This window comes from Vulpes lagopus, chromosome 22 (assembly GCF_018345385.1).
Source record: "Vulpes lagopus strain Blue_001 chromosome 22, ASM1834538v1, whole genome shotgun sequence".
Lineage (NCBI taxonomy): Eukaryota > Metazoa > Chordata > Mammalia > Carnivora > Canidae > Vulpes > Vulpes lagopus.
In genome coordinates, this window is record NC_054845.1 from 6,386,885 (window position 1) to 6,408,534 (window position 21,650).

Genomic DNA, 21,650 nt, shown 5'->3' on the forward strand with positions numbered 1-21,650 from the left:
CTCTACTGTGTATGTTTATCACCACCTCTCCCTTGGTATGAAACTGTGAGGTCTTCCAACAGCACAGGCTGAAAGTGGGAATGTGTCTTCTCTTCAGGAAAAAGACAAATTTTAAGCTCAAATCTCTATTACATATAATAAAATATAGTAAAAATGTGAAGAGTCTCTTTCAAATAAAAGCATTTATTGATAAAAGGTAATAAGCATACAGGTTTTAAAGAGAAGCTTATTTTTTATTTTTTTGGTTAGAGAAGCTTAAAAGAAATGTAATTTGGAAGATCATCATCTCTTTTTGACTCAATGGTGTTTTTGTAACTCCTACAAATATGTGCAGTGCTCTACGTTGGTGATTATGGTTTATAGAGTGGAAAAAAGACTTAAAAAATACAGGTAAGTCACATATGTCTCAAAGGTCAATCTATTTATATGTAAATCTAGAAATGTAGAATAAAACCATTATACATTGACAAAAGTGGAGGGAAAAATGGTTTAGCCGTGACCACGATTGAATTTTTCTAATGAGAAGCTTCATCTATAGTTTCAAAATAGCCAGACACCTGAAAGAACAAGAAAATGATATCACAAAATAGAAAGTGAAGACTATACAAGCAACACAATGACCCAAAGATCATATTTCAACAAAGACTTTTTAAGATTTATTTGAGAGGGAGCATGCGGGGCAGGGGGCAGAGGAAGAAGGGGTCTTAAGCAGCTTCTCTCCTATGCCTGGAGCCTAAGGTGGGGATTGATCCCAAGACCCTGTGATCATGACCTGAGCTGAAACCAAGAGTCAGCTGCTCAACCAACTGCGCCACTCAGATACCACCAGGTTTTCTTTTCTAAATAGAGATGTTAGAATGAAGCACGTATAATTATGAACTATTCTCCAAATAGAAGCTTAGTTTCTCTCACCACGTTGAACAATGTGTTTTATGATACTACTGAGCGCTTTCTCTGTTTCCTGCCCTTAAACATCACCTCACTCCATGCCCATGTGATGTTATTTGATATTTTCTCCGATAGTTTCTGTGAGTTAGAAATCAGTATCTGCAATTTATAAACAAAGAAACTAAGGCTTACAACCAACCTGCATGCAATTCTATCTCATACTGTGGTATTAGCAGTTGTTCTGCTTTAGTGTCTAATAGCCTAGGGCCTAAGTGTGACTAAGAGTCAAGAGAACCCTTCATTAACATCTTTATTTTTATTCTAGCTTATTTTTTCATTGTAGGAATTGTCAGGTGCATATGCCACATGGTAAATCTCATCTTCTGTTACCACATTTGAAGAAACTAGTAATCAAAACTCTTTTCACATGCAGAATAAAGTGCAACAATAGTATGCTTCCTCACAATTTCATCCCAAGCTTGTGTTAAATGGGAGTAGGTTTAATTATGATTCAGTTTCCTTTCCTATTCAGCCAAACAAAAAAAACTAATAGACTAGAATCACAATGTATTTTTTTGGGAATGTACGACACATTTAGTTTTTTAATGGTAAATATTTACTTGATAAGTATGCTAAGGTAATAAGAATAATAAAGCTTAAAAAAAGAATAATAAAGCTTAAATCTTAAATGTAAATAAATTTTTGTGTTTTTTTTTTCTGTGAGGAAAATGCCATCTTTACTAATACTTTACTTTTTTTTTCTCTAGGTGAGAAAGCTCAAGCTCAAATATAACTTTTTTCCAAGAAGACCATTTTTTGAACTTTTCTTTTTTTTTTGAACTTTTGTATTAAATCCAACTGCACAATATGATATATATCTTTATATATGATTTTCTGCACAAATTAGCTATATGACCTGGTATGAAAAAAAGATAGGTAAAAGCATGTGATATTAAGAGTGATAATTCTAGAGGTGCCTGGCTGGCTCAATCAGTAGAGCAGGCGACTCTTAATCTTGGGGTTGTGAGTTCAAGCCCCATATTAAGCATAGAGATTACTTTAAAGAAAAAGTGTTAATCCTTTTAATATCTCTCTTGCTGGAAAACTATGCTTAAAAATTCATTAACTGTCATTTCTTTTTTTTTTTTCTTTTTCTTTTCGGTTTAAGTCCCAAGTGGAGCTTAAACTCATGATCCTGAGATCAAGACCTGAGCTGAGATCTAGAGTCAGACACCTACCAGACTGAGCCACCCAGGTGTCCCACTGTCATTTATTTTTAAAACCAGACTATGGGGGTACCTGGGTGGCTCAGCCGGTTGGGCATCTGTCTTTGACTCAGGTCAATATCTCAGGGTCCTGGGATGGAGACCGCATCAGGCTCCCTGCTCAATGGGGAGTCTGCTTCTCCTTCTCTGTCTGCCGCTTCCTCTTGTGCTCTCTGTCTCTCACTCTTGTGCCCTCTCTCAAATAAATAAAATCTTAAAAAAAAATAAAATGAAACCAGGCCATGAAACACATGAACCAAATCCAAATATTAGCAGTGATGAGTATCATCAGAACTGAGTACATGTTTCTATGAGGAAATAAAATCATTTTTCAAATAAATACTTTCAAAATCTCTTTATGCTTGAGTTGTATAATTGGGTAGATCCTGGGAATAAAAGGACAACTTACCTGTGTTCAGAGGAAACATTCAGCCTTTGAGGTATTTGGGAAAGGAGTTTTTCTCCTCTTCATAATCTGCAAATGCAGAGGCAAGAAGTTCTGATTGGAAAGTGAGAGCTCTAGGATTCTCGTTCATGGAGAAAGTGTTTGGAAACCTCCCGAGATCGAGACCTCGTCCCTTAAAATACGCCTGAAGGGTTCTGAAAAACTGAAGAGAGAAAATGTTAAATGCCATGTGTGAATTAAACATCAAACATACATAGAGACAGATATTTTCCCCCCTCTCTCTTTTCCTCTGTGAATTGACTTGGGGGCTAATCTAGGAGACAGGAGGTGGAAAACCCAGAAATAGAAGTACACGTTTTGACTACTTCTCCTCCTTCCCCTCCACTGTCCCTTACCCTGCCTTCTTTCCAACATTTCAACCCTGAACCAGATAATTCAACCTTTTTGGTGGAGATTAAGAGAGAATAATTATTTAACAGCATCATAGTCAGAAGGTTTGTTGTAAACCACCTCTGAACCAGTAGGTCAGAGATTAGATTGAACTGCGCAGTGATGAGAGCTCCTGCCCCCTGTCTGCCTGCCAGTGAGATCCCAGGCATTGTCTTTTGCACTGGATCTTTTAGACATGCGATTTCCAGCTTTCCTTTAGGAAATGAATACATAGAAGCTTGGTTGTTTTAACCCTATCTTGTTATATTTCATACCATTTTCTTTATGGAAACTGTATTGTGAAATAATATCAGCATGTTTATTTATTTGGCATACTTTTAAAAGAATTTTTGCTGATGTTTTGAATTCTATTTCCCAGATAACTTTATATTGAAAATAATGCTGGGGGGCGCCTGGCTGGCTCAGTCAATGGAAGGTACAACTCTTGGGCTTGGGGCTGTGGGTTTGAGCCCCACGTTGGGTACAGACATTATTTAAAACTAAATCTTAAAAAAAAAAAGAAATAAAAATAATGCCTGGTGAATCGATAAGAATGCAAGTCAACTTTCAGTTTTTGCAATTGAGCTTTGCATGTGTTGGTCATATGAGAATCTATTTTATTATCAGTTCAATCTGAACTGTGGAAAAATCAATTCTTTGCTAAAGCTCTTGATTTTGTATATCTATGAGGAACCCAGGCTATGAAGTCAATGTGTATGTAAGATCACTTACAAATGTAATGTGTTGCATGTGTATAAAATCATCTCTAAATATAAGTCTGTTTCTCCTCACGGAAACAGATGTAAATTGGCCAGAAGAACAACAGGATATCAGCCACTAGGCTAGCAAAGCCTTTGCCCAGTCCTATCAAGGAATCTCCTTGGCACTTGGTAGCCTCCACTGTACTGTAGCAGAGTGCAGTGTGCATAAATCCAGAGGTGCCAATTTCACCCTGAAGCTCAGCATGTCCCAGTGTGTGCTCTTACCAGATCTCTGTTTCTGGGGTTGTTCAGTGATTTCCATTTCTCCTTGTTTCTCAGTGTGGCTCCATGCACAAGCCCAAGTAGCACCAGGGCAACACACAGCAGCAGGGATGCTTTGGGCATGGTGGAATGAAGCTGAGTGGAAAGAAGGATCGGAGCAATGTCAATGGTCAGAGAGAGAAGAGAGAGGGAGAAAAGAAAAAGGAGGGGGAAGGAAGAAGGTAAAAGAAGGGAGGGCAGATGTGGAAAAGAGAAAGAGGAAGTATTTTTTAAAAGACACAGGAGGAAGAACTAGTATATTATTTCATCTGAATTTCACAGCCGTCTTTCTTCCATATTCATTTGCAACTGAAGACCCCCAAATCCAGTTGATGACCTCAGAGGAGTTTATGATGATGAGAGCATTATGCAGTGATAAACAAAGCAATCATAAATACAACCTAGAAAGTCTGAGTATGCCTTCTCATCTTTGAAAAACATGCACTTTGTTGTCTTCAAAGAAAGTGCAATTCTTAAAAAACAAAAACAAAAACCTTAAACTACATAAGTGTTAAGACAGCAGTCTCCAGAAGTGAAGAAGAGGGAGGAGGAGGAGAAAGAAAAAGAAAAAATATACCCCAGGGATCCCTGGGTGGCGCAGCGGTTTGGCGCCTGTCTTTGGCCCAGGGCGCGATCCTGGAGACCCGGGATCGAATCCCACATCGGGCTCCCGGTGCATGGAGCCTGCTTCTCCCTCTGCCTGTGTCTCTGCCTCTCTCTCTCTCTCTCTCTCTCTCTCTCTCTCTCTGTGACTATCATAAATAAAATTAAAAAAAAAAAAGAAAAAATATACCCCAAAGTGAGAAATGTATGGACACACACGTCTGAGACAGACACACACCACACTAGCATAGATGGTCTCCCCTCCCCAACCTATGAAATGGAAACGAAACACACAGAAAGGGCTAATAACACTTACCAGGGAGTGGGCTTTGGCTGGCCCTGGTTAGCCACCCTGTTTACAACCTCTAAGGCAATTCATGGCTACTTATAACCACTGGACCAGCTGCAGGTGGGAGTCAATGACGTGAGCAAGGCGAGTTGAAAAATAATGATTCCATTTTCAGCCATGGCACCAAAGACCCTTGAGAATCACATCTTCAAGCTTCTTCAAGGGTGACAGTTAACTTATTGGTCTTATAAATACAGCAGCTGCTCCTTTAACCACTGAACATTTTATGTGGATTTTATGAAACACACAGGCACTTCTACACAGCAAAGTGGCTTTTTATGTTCTCACTCTTAAGAGAAGGGTATATACAGCAGCTGGCAATACGATGATGATTACCCACCTAATAGAATGTTCTTTTAGAGATATCAGCTTTTCATATTAACATCTTTTTTTGAACAGGAAATTCTATTGCAAGAGATGAAATTGTTCTTTGTGACCTACACCTTATATTTCTTCTGGGAATCTCAAAAAGCTTTACAAGTTTTAAATAGAGGCATGGTTTATCATTTTTTAAAAAAAACCTTCAAAATAGAGCAAAAAGGTAACATGTTCTTGGAAAAAAGAAAAGTTGCTAGACTATCACATCTCCTTGCTGCATAAATGTCATCCATAGAAAATGGTGGCATTGAGAAATTGGACCTGAGTTGTGAAGTTGCTTTGGTTGCAATCACTCAAAACAATCCAGGACAAGGTCTTTGTGAGAAGGCTAGTAAGCTGGACTAGAAATACTTGGACTAGAATACTTGGCTATGGTCTGTCTTGCCTTATTGACCCTGGGCAAGTCACTGTGTTTGTTTATTCCTTTCTTCATTCATGCTGCAAACCTTTATTTTTTTTTTAAAGATTTTATTTATTCATTCATGATAGTCACACACAGAGAGAGAGAGAGAGAGAGGCAGAGACACAGGCAGAGGGAGAAGCAGGCTCCATGCAGGGAGCCTGACGTGGGACCCAATCCCGGGTCTCCAGGACCGCGCCCTGGGCCAAAGGCAGGCGCTAAAGCGCTGCACCACCCAGGGATCCCCCATGCTGCAAACCTTTAAAAAATTATTTATTTATTTATTTATTTATTTATTTATTTATTTATGAGAGAGAGAAAAAAAACATGAGTAGGGAGAGGGGCGGAGGGAGAGGGAGAGAGAATCTCAAGCTGACTCCCTACTGAGCTGAGTGCAAAGCCTAATGCCTAGCTTGATCTCAAGACCCTGAGCTCATAACCTGAGCTGAATTCAAGAGTCAGATGCTTAACCGACTGAGCCACCCAGGCTCCCCCATGCAACAAACTTTTATTGAGTGCCTAGTATGTGCCAGGCACTACAGCAGGCTTTGAGGATAAAATGGTAAGAATAATAGGTTCTGCCTTCGTGAAACTAATAGATGAGTGGCAAGACAGAGACTGATCAAATCATTATACAACAATGTGTATAAATATAAATGATAATATCTATGAAGAGAAACTGGGCCGGGCAGCCCAGGTGGCTCAGGGGTTTAGTGCTGCCTTCAGCCCAGGGCCTGATCCTGGAGACGCGGGATCGAGTCCCACGTCGGGCTCCCTGCGTGGAGCCTGCTTCTCCCTCTGCCTGTGTCTCTGCCTCTCTTTTGTCTGTCTCTCATGAATAAATAAACAAAATCTAAAAACAAAAATAAAAACAAAAAAAAAGAAACTTTACTTTAAAAAAAAGAAAGAAACTAGGTGCTGTGAGTATAGAAGAGGGGGTTTGATTCCGTCTCAAGAGTCAGGGAAGGCTTCTGTGGTAGGTAAGTAGGAGTTACCTAGGCAACCTAGAGAGGACAGAGGGCAAGAGTTTCAAACAAGGTGAACAACTGTCAGATTCTGTGGCTAAAAGCGATATGGCACACTGGAGCAACGGAAGACAAGTTAGTAGGCCAGAGTAGAGGGGGAGCCTGCTGTGAGATGGGGCTGGGGAGGTAGGTTCTGATCTTTCTGCTCCAAACAATGCTGACTGAAGGGTTTTAAATACCCAAACAGCTTGATCAGACTTGCAGTTTTAAGAAATTTTTCTGGTTGCAATAAGGAGGATAGATTGAGCTAGAAGAGAGGGATGTGAGAGACCAGTTAGGTCTCTACTGCAGTAATCCAGGCAGGAAGATGCTAAAATGGATTAGGATGGTAACCCAGATGTAGAGATGTGAGTGCATCTGAGAGCTATTTAGAAGAAATCGACAATGTACTGAATACTATGGAAGGTGGAGCTCAGGAGAAGAGTTTCAAGAACAATCCCTAGGTCTTGGGATTATGCAGCTGAGTGGATGACAGGGCCACTTGCTGAGATATCAAATACTGGCATAAAGGGACGGAGCTCACAAGTTCCATTCCAGACATGTATTTGAGGAACTTTAAGATCTTCAAGGGTGTATATTGGAGTCACAGGTCTAGAGCTCAGAGGAGAGGTCTGGGTTAAAAATGTAAATATGGGAATTGTTAACATGTAACTGGATAAGATTGCCTCAGCAGAGATTAGAAAATGAGAAGAGAAGGTGGCCTAGGCCTTGAGCTTTGAGAAGTTTTTCATGTAACATCGTTATGCAGGAATCTACAAAAAAGGAGACCTTGGAGGTAGGGGAGAAACCAGGATGGTACTGAAATAAGAGAAAAAAAATTCCAAGAAGGTACACATTGGATAAAATGAGGACTGGAAAGGGTCCATGGAGCATTCATGCTGTTTCGGTAAATGCAGATGAAAGATTAGATGTGAGTAGATGAAAAAAAAAAAAGAAGAAGAAGAAGTGAGTAGATGAGGAGGAGAAATAGTACCTCAAGCTCCTGAGAACTTAAACTGTGAAAGAGTTGGGGGGAAAAGGTGGTAACTGGAGAGGGGAGTGGAGGAGAGTGAAGGGAAGGTGTTGTCATGTTCAGGGTGAGAGACTTGAATTTGTTTAAATGTCAGTGGCTGGGTGAGTAAATGAATACCCTGGAATTTCATTACATCATCTCTCCTTAAAACTCCCAGACTTTGAAGTTAAAGCACCTAATGATACTGAAGTATGAAATTATTAATGAAATTATGGTAAAGTGACTACATTGTAAACTCCTTAGAAGTTGCTCACCCTTATATTCCTAACGTCAAGCATGTAGAGCCCAGTATGATTTCTAAATGGGAAAAGCATAATAAATTAGAATAGATTTTCCAGCCATTTATCTGTGAATATTTTCTAACTTTATCCTCTTTTACATAAAAACACAGCTCATTGTCTCCCACTTAAGAGTTCCCCATTTAAAAAACATTTATGGGGATCCCAGGGTAGCTCAGCAGTTTAGCACTTTCCTTTGGCCCAGGGCGTGATCCTGGAGACCCCGATCAAGTCCAGTGTCGGGCTCCCTGCATGGAGCCTGCTTCTCCCTCTGCCTGTGTCTCTGCCTCTCTCTCTCTCTCTGTGTCTCTCATGAATAAATAAATAAAATATTAAAAAAAATATTTTTGGCATACCTCAGACATATTGTAGGTTAGATTTCAGACCATCACAATAAAGTAAATGCCACAAGAAAGTGAGACAAATGAATTTTTTGGTTTTCTAGTGCATATAAAAGTTATGTTTACACTCTAGTGTATCAAGTGTGCAAGATTATTATGTCTAAAAAACCAATCTATATGCCTTAATTTAAAAATGCTTTTTGAGGGGCAGCCCGGGTGGCTCAGCGGTTTAGCGCCACCTTCGGTCCAGGCTGTGATCCTGGAGACCCGGGATCGAGTCCCATGTTGAGCTCCCTGCATGGAACCTGCTTCTCCCTCTGTCTGTGTCTCTGCGTCTTTCTCTCTCTGTGTCTCATGAATAAATAAATAAAATCTTTTTTTAAAATGCCTTTTTAAAAAAAAAAAAAAAAAGCTAACCATCACCTGAGCTTTCAGTGAGTCATTATCTTTCTGCTGGTGGAAGGTCTTGCCTTGATGTTGATGGCCGCTGATCAGAGTGGTAGTTGCTGAAGGTTGGGGTGGCTGTGGCAGTTTCTTAAAATAAGACAAAAATGAAGTTTATCACATCAATTGACTCTTCCTTTCATGAAAAATTTCTCTATAGTATGTGACACTATTTGATAGCATTTTACTCTCTTCACAAACTTTATTGTGAGATTGCAACAACTCGGTCACATCCTCAGCTCCAGTTCTAGTTCTTTGGCTGTTTCCACCACATCTGCAGTAATTTCTTCCATGAAGACTTGAACCATGGGAGTCATCCATGAGAGTTGGAATCTTCTTCCAAACTCCTGTGAACGTTGGCATTTTGACCTCTTCCCACAAATCAACAATGCTCTTAATGGCATCTAGAATGGTGAACCCTTTCCAGAAGGTTTTCTACTTATTTTGCCCTGATCCATCAGAGGAATCACTCTCCATGGCAGCTATACCCTTATGAAATGTATTTCCTTGACCCATGGGCTGCAGAATGGGTGTGGTGTTAGGCGTGAAAACATTAATCTTACCGTACATCTCCATCAGAGCTCTTGGGAGACCAAGTGCATTGCTAATGAGCAGTGATATTTTGAAAGGGATCTTTTCTTCTGAGCAGTAGGTCTCAACAATGGGCTTAAAATATTCGGTAAGCCATGGTGTAAACAGATGTGCTGTCATCCAGGCTTTGTTGATCCAGAGTAGATTTGGTGTAAATCTTAAAGACCCTCAGATTCTCAAGGTGGTCAATGAGCACTGGCTTCAACTTAAAGTCACCAGTTGCATTAGCCCCGAACAGGAGAATCAGCCTGTCCTCTGAAGCTTTGAAGCCAGGCACTGACTTCCAGTAACTAGCTATGGAAATCCCAGATGGCATCTTCTTCCTATGGAAGGCTGTTTGGTCTAAATGGAAAATCTGTTGTTTGGTGTAGCCACCTTGATTAATTATCTTAGCTGGATCTTTCAGATAATTTGTGCAATTTCTACATCAGCTCTTGCTGCTTCACTTTACCCTTGTATGTACTAGAGATGGCTTATTTCCTAAAACCTTGTGAAGTAACTTCTGTGAACATCATATTTCTTTTTTTTTAAGCTTCATATTTCTATTCAGCTTCCTCACTTCTCTTAGCCTTCATAAAATTGAAGAGAGTTAGGGTCTTGCTCTAGATTAGGCTTAGCTTAAGGGAATGATGTGGCTGGTTTTATCTTCTATCCAGACTACTAAAACTTTCTCTGTATCATTAATATGGGTATTTTGCTTTCGTATCATTCAGGTGTTCACTGCAGTTGTACTTTTAATTTCCTTCAAGAACTTTTCCTTTGCATTCACAACTTGGCTAATAGGCACAGGAAACCTAGCTTTCAGCCTATCTCAGCTTTCAACATGTCTTCTTCACTAAGCTTAATCATTTCTAGCTTTTGTTTTATTTCTCTCTTTCTTTCTCTTTTTCTTTCTTTCCTTCCTTTGGAGAGAGAGAGAGAATTTTAAGCGGGCTCCATGCCCAGTGTGGAGCCTGATGTGGGGCTTGATCTCACGACCCTGAGGTCATGACCTGAGCTGAAATCAGAGTCAGTTGTTTAACTGACTGAGCCACACAGTGCCCCTTTAGCTTTTGATTTAAAGTGAGAGATGTGCAACTCTTCCTTTCACTTGAGCACTTAGAGGCCATTGTGGTTGTTAATTGGCCTAATTTCAATATAGGTGTGTGTCAGGGAGCAGGGGGACCTAAGGAGAAGGAGAGAGATAGGAGAACAGCCAGTTGGTTGAGCAGTCAGGACACGTACATTTATTGAGTTCACTGTCTTATGTGAGTGTGGTTTGACATCTCCAAAACAATTATAATAGTAACATCAAAGATGACAGATCACCATAACAAATATAATAATAAGGAAAAAGTTTGAAATATTGTGAGAATTACCAAAATTTGATTCAGAGACATGAAGGGAGCAAATGTGTTGAGAAAATGGTGCCAGTAGACTTGCTAGATGTAGGGTTGCCACAAACCTTGAATGTGTAAAAAACAAAGTATCTACTAAGTGCAATAAAGCGAAGCACAGTAAAATAAAGCATGCCTGTATAGTTTCTCAACAGAGCCATGGACTAAAGGTAACATACACATTTACATCTTATTCACTAAGACTACAGTTTCTCTGATTGTTAAAAGAAATTAAATACTTAAATAAAACAAGTGTGTGTTTTTAATTCCTTTAGTTGTTTATTAATTTTAAATCTTTGTTTTAAAGAGCAGAATGGATTATTGATAAAGCTGACGATGACATTTTCTTCAGAATGTATTAGCGTGGCACTAAGTGGATATTTCGCAAGTATTTGATCAATGAATTTACTCAGGAAAGAAGAAAAAACAAAACAAAACAAGATAGTTTAGATTCCCAAGCCATTAGTTTCAGGTCTAAATGATCCCGTGTGGGTTCTTCATTAAATATAACATTTGTGAAAGTAGCAGTTGGTATATTCTAGGCAGAAAGGCTCTTCTACATACATCTGAATGAAGGTCTTTGCTGGCATTTCTCAAGCAGAAACTGAGAAGAAAATAGAGCACTCAGCACAGGGCTACCCACATAAAAGAAACCCAATAAACATGCTGACTGAATTATAAACTTAATTAGGTAATAAATTCAATGTGACGATAAAGGTGAGGAAAGGATGGTAAATGAAGAGGGTATTATGAGAGGCACAGAGAGGTGTTAAGGCAACCTGTTGGACTGTACAAACTCTTCAAGTCCTTCCTGTCTCTATTAGACAGAAAAAGACAGAGCTGATGTAGCTATTTAGCTATTTTCATGAACAGGGACAAGAATTTAATCTTCTTTTCTTTTCCCTGCTCTGAATGAGGGAAAGGGAAAATTATTGTCTGTTGATTGCTTCCTCAGTAATGATGAGAACTTCAAAGCCGTTGGAAAAGTGGCTCATATGGTTAATAGAGTGAGCCAGCCAGCTTTCTGCTCATAGCAATCATCTTTTTCCTGGCAGTGGGCAGATTTCAGTTTGAAGGTAGACTAAAGAGAGAAGAGGCGTAGGCCTCTTGTCAGGCACAGAACAGAAGCCAAGAGCCATGGGTCAGGGGGTCTACAGTGACCATGATGCATGGAAGAGGTTCACCCCCCCTTGTCCTGGGGTCACATAAAGTTTCTGGATCCTGTGAGACCGCGGAGTGGTGTGGGAAGGCTCCGAAACCCTGAAATTGGATTCCTTTTCTCTCCAATTCAGATGGGGGTGAAAATTAGGTTTTTTTTTAATCCATGATTTTGTCAAACACTTCCACTCTATGGTTAACACTCTGTCCCTTTGGCCATAAAGATACTACATAAAGTATTTCTGATTCTATGGAGTTGACCTCAGAATTCTCTGGCCATACAGAAATCTCTTTAATTCTTTGCTATCCTTTGTTTTGTCTTAAATGTTTTAAAAATGTTGAAAGGGAATATTAACAAAGAAAAAAGATCTTCATCTGTTTAAAACATGTTACAGCTTTTTATACCTCTTAAGTGAGAGTATGAGCCGATTCTAGAAGTTGGAGTCCATAAAGGAAGGAGAGCAAAGGCCAAGTGGGCTGACCATCCTTCCTTAAGAGCATCTGCTCTCACTGCCTGGCCTCAGGGCCTCTGCTTTCATCAGGTTCCTGGGTACCAGCTGGGGCTTCAGCAGCAGCCTTCCTTTCTCCCATGGGTCCTCCTCTGGCCACCTTCTTCCTGAGAAACCAACACTAGTCACAGAGGGCCAGCCAGCACATACTTTTCAATCCTGCCCTAAGTTCAAGCTGTTTCTCCTACAACTAGGATGAAGGAGGTGGAGGCAACACAGGTAAAAATCATGATAATGACGTTTGATCTGAAGCCAGCTTGGAGAAACAGCAAGAAAACAGATATCTCGTTCGCACAGTGACTGAGATGGAAACCAAACTCTCTCAATCTGTATTTGAGAACCAGGCTCCCAGGCCCCTGTTGTTCCGGGCCGTATCAGTATCTCCAAAGTCATAAGAAAGGAGTAAAAGATTTATCCTAAAACATGGCAAGCTAAACAATTCCTTAGGGCTTTGCAAACAGCTTTTCTGTCTTCAGTCTGGTTTTGTCACAGAGAGTCTGAGGTGGTTGGCAGCACCTTTGGCTTTGCAAGGGACCCTGGAGTAGAGGCAACAGAAAAAGAAGGTTACACTGATGAAGAAAACCTTACAAGATCACATCCACCTCTAGTGGGTTCTTGATGCCTCTAAGATAAAATCTAGGCTCTAAACCATGATGTTTATAAAGGCCCTCAAAAAACCCAGCCCTACCATTCCAGTCATTTGACCTCTCCAATGAACATCACCCATACTTCTACTTTGGTGATTTGGACTTGGCTGTTGCTTCTGCCTGGAACACCTTCTCTAACCCTTACGAGCTTATCCCTGTCCTTCAAAGCTCACCTTAAATGTCACTTCTTCTCAGGAAAAGAAACTATTTAGTCACCTCAACAGCTCTTATCCTGTTGAATTAGAATGACTTCATTTGCTTCCACATGCCTTATTGTTCCCAAAGTGAGCTCCTTGAAGGAGGCATCATGTCCTTTTCATCACTGCTTTTTTAAATCACTGGCATAATGCCTAGTATACAGTAGGCAAATGTATCACAAATATGTGTGGAATTAATAATTCTTTAGGCAAAAGTTGAGCTTAGGTTCTTATAATGCTCTTTTGCAATTTGAGCCTTGTTACATTTCTATTGTTATCTAAAGATTTATGTCCTGTCATATTGTAATAAAAAGGGAAGAGATAACTATAGGTGGCCAATAAGTATTTGTTGCTTTGACTTGAATATTCAATGGACCAGTAATGTGTAAATTATTATTCTCCCAGGCTGAGAAGAAAGAAAGAAAGAAAGAAGAAGAAGAAGAAGAAGAAGAAGAAGAAGAAGAAGAAGAAGAAGAAGAAAGAAGAAAGAAGAAAGAAGAAGAAGAAGAAGAAGAAGAAGAAGAAGAAGAAGAAGAAGAAGAAGGAGAAGGAGAAGAAGAAGGAGGAGAAGAAGAAGAAGAAATAAAAAAGGAAATGGGCAGAGTGTGGGACTTTTATGACCACACATATTGTTCTATTTAAGTTGTTCTGGAGTTAAAACCACAATCCAAAGAATGTAGGAAGAGAAGCTCAAAGAAGAAAGGAATGGATTCTTCCCTAGGGTCTCCAGAGGAAGTGTAGTCCTGTCTACACCTTGATTTTAGTCCAGTGAAACTAATTTTAGACTTCTTGCCTCCAGAACTGTGAGAAGATACATTTTTGTTGTTTTAAGCCTCCTACTTCTTGGCAATTTGCTGCAGTAGCCACAGGAAACTAACACAAGAAGTGTTGAAATGTTGGGCCAATTCCAAAGGAAGCCCCACAACTCTGCAACTGCTTTAGCTTCTACTGAGTATGATGAACCATGGACAGACCAAGAAGCAGGCTCTAAATTCTTTATTATCTTTTGAGAAAGGTGGAGCTTCTTGTCATTCAACTCACAATACAAAATGGCTTTGGGTTGAAAGGTCTATTATGAACCCAAAGTTTTGTGTGAGTGAAAATATACTTTAAAATGGCTTTCTGGGGATTCTGGGTAGCTCAGTTGGTTAAGTGTCTGCCTTTGGCTCAGGTCATGAACTCCGGGTCCTGGGATCGAGTCTCATGGAGCAGGGAGCCTGCTTCTCCCTCTCTCTACCTTCTACTTCCCTTGTTTGTGCTCTCTCTCTGTCAAATAAATAAATAAAATCTTTAAATAAATAAGTAAATAAAATGGGTTTTTTTGGATACAAAAAGGGTGAAAAAAGGTTCCATCTTAGACTATTAAATAAGACCCTAATCCATGAGTCACATAATTTTGTAATGGACCACATACTTTAATCCATTAATAAAATTCTGCAAGTATCAGGGAAGAAACACCATTCTTAAAATATTACGTAAATTTCCAGGCATATATTTCGTATGATAAAGGGAGTAGTTTCAGAGAAGGGAAAAATTGAGGACAATTCAGACTGGCATTTCTTTGGATGTTTTTGGACATAATGGGCAAATGATTCTCTTTCTTGGTGCTAGTAATCACTTGTGAGCTCTGAAATAGAACCGGTGAGCTTTTATTCTATTAAAAAAAAATCAACAAACTTCCCTCCCCCAAACAAAACTCAGACATCCCCCCCCCGCCCCCGCCAAACAATGCTTAGTTCTTAGTATTCTGGGAGCTCTTTAGTACTCTAGGTGCATGTTATCCAATTATTTTAAACAAAGTTGAATAGCAGACCTTTACCTTTTCTCTTTAAAAATGCACTGGACAGGGATTCCTGGGTGGCGCAGTGGTTTGGCGCCTGCCTTTGGCCCAGGGTGCGATCCTGGAGACCCTGGATCGAATCCCACGTCAGGCTCCCGGTGCATGGAGCCTGCTTCTCCTCTGCCTCTCTCTCTCTCTCTCTCTGTATGACTATCATAAATAAATAATAATAAAAAAAATTAAAAAAAAATTTAAAAAAATGCACTGGATAAGTCTGTCCTTGGGAGAATCTGCAAGAAATCTTGGCAGCAGAGATCATTTCACCTTAATCCTCCAACAGTAATGTGCTCCCAAGCGGCAGTAAGGACTTCTAAGTTTCCGTTAAAAATATTACCTGCTGCACTTTAAAAAAAATTCCACTTATAAAAATCGGGTTATTAAGGTTCTAAGATTGAGTTATAGAAGTATTTTATATATTCTGAAAACAAATCCATTGTACAGCTAAAATACCAGTGGACAGATTAAAATAGAAATTTAAAAAATATTTTAAAAGCCCAAACTATAAAGAAAAAATTGATAAATTGGACTTCATAAAAAATAACATCCTTGGGGCACCTGGTAGGCTCAGTCAGTTAAGCATCCAACTCTTGATTTTGGCTCAGGATCTCAGGGTTGTGAGATCAAGCTGCACATACTTAAGATTATCTCTCTCCCTCTGTCCCTACCACCTCTCTTTCTCCCTCTCTAAATAATAATAATAATAATAATAATAATAATAATAATAATAGCTTCTGTTCTTCACAATACCATGTTAAGAAAATGAAAAAACAATTCACAAGTGAGAAAAAAATGAAACACATACCTAATAAAGAACTTATATCCAAAACATATAAAGTACAATATTTGGGCCATAATTGATTTTTCCCTGTTATGTAAAACTCCAATGTATGCAAAAGTAAAGAGAACAGAGTAATGTAATTCCATGTACTTATCACTCAGCTTCAACACTTACCAACACATAGGCAATTTGTTATAACCATAACTGGTTTTTGGTAAATTAGGCTTTTGAAGTATCTTGGGTCATTGTTACTACTGTTTGTTAAAAAAAAATTAACAAATTTCAACCATGTGAAATATGCATTGCTAAGTGTGGGACTACAAAGAGGTGGCATATAGAAAGAGACATGATCCCTGCCCTCTAGGAGCAAAAAAATCCATTTGGAGAAATAGCATGGCATGGCGGGAAGGGTTTCAGAATCAAATTTAACCATGTCTAAACCTCAGCTCTGCCATTCCCTTGGACAAGTTATTTAATCTCTCTGCACCTTAATTTCCTCATCTGTGAAGTAATCTCACTTTGCAGTGTTGTCATAAAAATTAGAAATGATACATATGAAGGGTCTAGCGTGGCACCTGACATGTAGACGTTAAGTAAGTGTCCCTAGTAAGAACTGCACGTGAAAAGCACAAAAGATGTAACCTTCATAGGGTATAGAACTATGGCAGTAAGGGCTGCAAGGAGGGACACGTAGATTAGTCCTGACTGTGGCAGTTGATAGATTTTCGTGAGGAGAATTTTGACATCCAGGTTGTGGGAAGGAGATTCTTAAGTAAAGGGAGGAAAGTAGCAAAAGGGAGGAGAGACTTAGGATGAGGTAGCCCAGTGGGCTTGTGTGGCCGAATCTGCTTGTTGCTTCTTTTTATCCCTTTTGCTATAGATTGAATTGTGTTCCCCCCAAATTCATATGTTGAAACCTTAACCCCCAGTAGGCCAGCACATTGATTTTGGACTGTCCAGCCTCCATAACTGTGATAAATAAATTTCTGTTGTTTAAACCACCTAGCCCGTGGTATTCATGGTAGCCACATAGATTAACCCATCTTTCTTCTTGGCCATTGTCTGGGAAGGCAACATAGACAGTTTAAAACTGGTTTCCATGGCTTCCCGTGTATTTCTTAGTGTTCACGTGATATCATTCTGGCCAGTGAGCTATGGACAGAAGTCCCTGAGGTGGGAAAGGGACAAGACAGGGAGAATCATTTATTCATGAGAGACACAGAGAGAGAGGCAGAGACGCAGGCAGAGGGAGAAGCAGGCTCCCTGTGGGGAGCCTCATGTGGGACTTGATTCCAGGACACTGGGATCACGACCTAAGCCAAAGGCAGATGCTCATCCAAGGAGCCACCCTGGCGTCCCAAGTGGGAACATCTTTTCCAAATAAAAGCAGAGATCCTTTTGTTCCTTCCCCCTCCTTCTTCTTCAAATGCAAATATTATGCAGCCGCCACTTTGTTAAGAAAGCCACACATTAAGGATGGAGAACTAATGGGCTAAAAGGTATTTTAGTTTTTGATGACTTCAGGGAGAGTTACCCTAAACTTTCTACTTGAAAAATTCATTGTTTTAGCAAAGTGTCAGGTTTGTTTCTTGCAAATTAATCCTAACTCAAATAGTTTGTATGGGGAGGAGATGGGTGTCTTTGGAAAATGGTAGAAGAACGACTGGACATGCCGAATGGTCAAGTTGTCAAAAGGAGTTTGGACTGTATCTAGAACATGAGGAAAGACTAAAAAAGTTTTGGAAAAGAGAGTGCTAATACTAATTTGCTGTTTAATTAATTAAGATTAATGGTAAAATAATGTGCAGGATAGAAGCAAAATGGATAAGAGAAGGGGAAAGAGATCATTTACAAAGCTGCTGTAAAATGTGGAATGCTAGTAATGACGGCCTAAACTAGGGTGAGAGCCAGAAAGGAGTGCACCAATGTGAGGGTGACCCTAAAGTGCCGGACTGTTTAGGGCTTAGCAACTGACTGCATGTAGTAAGGAAGGGAGAAATTACTGCATGCTGTAAGGAAGAAGGAAATGATCAAAATAAGTGGGTTTTCAATTTGTGTAATGGGGAGGCTTTAATAGAAGTTTGGAAACTAAAAAGAGTTGCTAATTAGGGAGGGAAAGAAATTAGAAGTTGAAATTTCAAAAATTGATTTGTCTAGTTTAGAGAAAACTAGAGATTGGAGAGCTAGAAGAAAGCATCTATCAGTTCTCAAGCACCTACTAGGTATCATGTGCATTTGGCCCATTATCTCATTTTGTCCTCATGCCAGGTCTGTAAGATATTACTGGCCGTAACTTAGGGATGAAGATGTGGTCCCAAGGAGGCTAAATATACTGCCATTGACTCAGAGATAATTAGATGTAGAGCTGAGGAGGAAAGTCTGACTTGGTGAATCATCCACCAAAAATACATTAGAGTCAGAGAGTTAGATGAAATCTCTAAGGAAAAGTATAGAAAGAGTAATAGAAAAGATTGGGAGATTATTGGGAAATTTTTTTTCAAGGCAAGTGAATAACTACTATGGTCAGGAAAGATTTTGACAGAGTAGGGCGTGAACAAATATTACATATTGCATGTCTTCAGTATAAAGAACTCTTTCTTAGACAATCTGCTTTGAATTCGACCATGGGCAAATTGTTCAATTTCTCTGATACTATGTCCTTTCTTGTAATGTGGGGATAATAATCTTCCCTCTAAGGGTTTTTAATGGGGAGTGAAATGAGAAGCTGAATGTGAATGTATCTGGCATGGATTCTGGTACAACAGGTACTCTAGGATTATCTGCTAAAAGGATATATTGTAAGTGACAAGGCAGTCTATCTGGAATGTGTTTAGTAAAAGAAATTGCTTATTTTCTGTAATTTTCCTATTTTTCCTTTTAAAGTTATAAAATATAAATATATATAAACAACTAAATATATATAATTATATATATAATTTTTAAAAGTAGGCTCCATGTCCATGGAGCCCAATGCAGGGCTTGAACTCTCGACCCTGAGATCAAGATCTGAGCTGCAATCAAGAGTTGGACACTTAACCAACTGAGCCACTGGGTGCCCCACAGCTTTATCTCTGATTAAGAATTCCAGTTAGTTGTATTCTGGGACCTAAAGAACTTACTGCATTATAGTCTCATTGCAACAACGGGCTTCTTTTTTTAAAAAATTAATTTAAAACTGTATGGTACTGCAACGTGTGTGTGTGTGTGTGTGTGTGTGTGTGTATGCACATATGCACACATGAAGTAGTCCAGGGATCAAGACTGTTTTCTTCTCTTTTAAAATTCACTTGGGGCGTCTCTGTAGCTCAGTTAGTTAAGTGTCTGACAGGCTCAGGTCATGATCCAAAGGTCATGGGAATCATTCCCTGCTCAGTGGGGAGTTTGCTTCTCCCTCTGCTCCCCGACCCATGCTCTGTCTCTTTCTCAAATAAAAAAATCCTAAAAAAAAAAAAAAGAAAAAGAAAAATTCAATTAAGAGCACCTGGATAGTTCAATTTGTTTAGCATCAGACTCAGTTTTGGCTCAGGTCATGAGCCCATGGGTTATCTCATGGATGGAGCCCAGCAGGGAGCTGGCTTGAAAATGCTCTCCTGCTGCCCCTCTCCCCACTCACCCACAAATAATCTTTAAAAAAAATTTAAGGGGGGGGGCACCTGGGTGGCTCAGTCAGTTAAGCATCTGACTCTTGAGTTCAGCCCGTCATGATCTCAGGGCTGTGAGATCCAGCCCCAAGTCGGGCTGTGTGCTCAACAGAGAGAATCTGCTTGAGATTCTCTCTCCTTTTCCCTCTAAAGTAAACAGCACAGTCATGCGTGCTCTAAAATAAATCTTACCAAGAAGTTGAAAGAATCGAGGGCTTTTCTTTCATTTTATATTTATCATATCCCTCTTAGAACCATGAAATAAACTATTACTTAAGCATAGCAATTATGAAAGACTAGCTCCTTGCTGTTCACGCTAGGCAGACTTCTAAAACAGCCCCAAGATTCTCAGCCACTAGTGCCCCTATCTCGTATCACCTGTGCCCCTTGAGTGTGGATGGAATTTGTGAGTAGGACTGGAACATGATTTTTATCTAGTGGCAAATGGGATTCTGCAGATGTAATTAAGGTTGGCCTCTAGCTAGTCAAAAGGGAGACAGCTCTTTCTGCCCATGGGTCCTGTCCTGTGCTTTAATAAAGCCACTTTTTTGCACCAAAACAAAAACAAAACAACTCACACATACACACACACACACACACACACAAATCAAAAAGGAAATTACCTCAGTGGATCTGAGCTACTCACAGGGGCTTTCTAAATCTGGGTTTAAAAAAAAAAACAAAAACGAGTCTATAGGTCACAGGGGAAGTTTACATTTCAAAATGTGATGGTAAATCTGTTGATCTTGAGGGAGTGAACTGCCATTTTGTGGAAGGGCACATAACAAGGAGATCGGGGAGCTCAGAAAACAGACCCCTGTCAACACCTAGGAGAAAGTGAGGAATCTTAGCCCCTAAGAACCTGAATGTCTAGGGTAGGACAGTAGTCCCGACTGATACCTTGATTTTAGAAGTGTGATTCTGAGCAGAAAACCCAGTTGGTCTGTGCTGAGACTTCTGGCGTATAAAACTGTGAACAAATAAATAGTTGTTTAAAGCTGTTAAATATTTAATCTGCTATGCAGCAATTATATATATAAAATAGAAAGGGAGTAAAGACGAAGTGGGAAATTTTTTAAAATTTTTTAAAAATTTACTTATGATAGAGAGAGAGAGAGAGAGAGAGAGAGAGAGAGGCAGAGACACAGGCAGAGGGAGAAGCAAGCTCCATGCACTGGGAGCCTGACGTGGGATTCAATCCTGGGTCTCCAGGATCGCGCCCTGGGCCGAAGGCAGGCGCCAAACCGCTGCGCCACCCAGGGATCCCCGAAGTGGGAATTTGAAAAAGGGAGAAAATCTAGTGGGAATGCTCTATGAGGCTTTCATTTTGTATACTCCATGTTGTGGTGTTTTTAGGATAATTGTCTGAGTATCCAAGGAAACTATGAAAACTTCTAGCAGTGTATTTGTCATTTGAAAAAACTTACTTCTGGGGGTATATTCAGTAATAATATATATGATGTTAATACATGCAGGTGATTTTTAAATGTTGATATATTTAGAGATGCTGCTTAAAATCTTTTAGAAAACGGTTTTTTTTTTAGAAAACATTTCTCATCAGTGTAAGAAGACACTGTCCCTCAAAAGATGTACTGCCCCATTTTTACTCTTTTCACCCACTGTTAGTGAAGTTTTTAGATCTATACTAAATTCCCAAATTATGCAGTGTCTCTTTTGGCATCACATAATCCTAAGGATAGTCTTTCTGGATGCTTCTAGGAGCTCTAGCAAATTAATTTTATTGACCAAAGCAGTTTGAGAATTACTATTTGGGGCACTTGTCAAAAGAGAATCCCAGATTTCTTCCCTACAGATCAAATTTAGTAGTTCTAGGGTAACTCGGGAATCTGTTTACAAACTGTTTAAATTATTTTCATTTTCATGTAATTTGAGAAACTGGGCACCTAAGAACATATATAAAGTTAGCATAAGAAAAGTGGAAAGTATGATCTTTGGAGGAGACCTGTATTTGGGAGAAATAAGTACATTCCTTTAAGGTAGAACATGAGCCATGAGATACAAATGCTACATACAAATGCTACAGCATATCATATTGTTATCTATCTTGCTTCT

General features: G+C 39.5%; 1 protein-coding gene and 1 pseudogene across 1 annotated transcript; both read right to left on the reverse strand.

Moving 5' to 3' along the window:
- Window positions 1–2,581: 2,581 nt before the first annotated feature.
- Window positions 2,582–4,094, reverse strand: C22H2orf66 (chromosome 22 C2orf66 homolog). The gene is made up of 2 exons (XM_041737155.1): window positions 3,975–4,094; window positions 2,582–2,761 (listed from the first exon to the last, which is right to left on the reverse strand). The coding sequence occupies exons 1-2, from the start codon at window positions 4,092–4,094 to the stop codon at window positions 2,582–2,584; spliced, it is 300 nt and encodes a 99-aa protein (XP_041593089.1).
- Window positions 4,095–7,217: 3,123 nt separating this feature from the next.
- Window positions 7,218–10,540, reverse strand: LOC121480820 (annotated as a pseudogene).
- Between the last annotated feature and the right edge of the window lie 11,110 nt (window positions 10,541–21,650).

Excerpts from the sequence above, each read along its gene's own strand:
- C22H2orf66 (XM_041737155.1), bottom strand. The coding sequence starts at position 4,094 with ATGCCCAAAGCATCCCTGCTGCTGTGTGTTGCCCTGGTGCTACTTGGG. Across the intron at positions 2,762-3,974 it reads ACCCCAGAAACAGAGATCTG|TTTTTCAGAACCCTTCAGGC; the intron begins GTAAGAGCACAC and ends TTCTCTCTTCAG.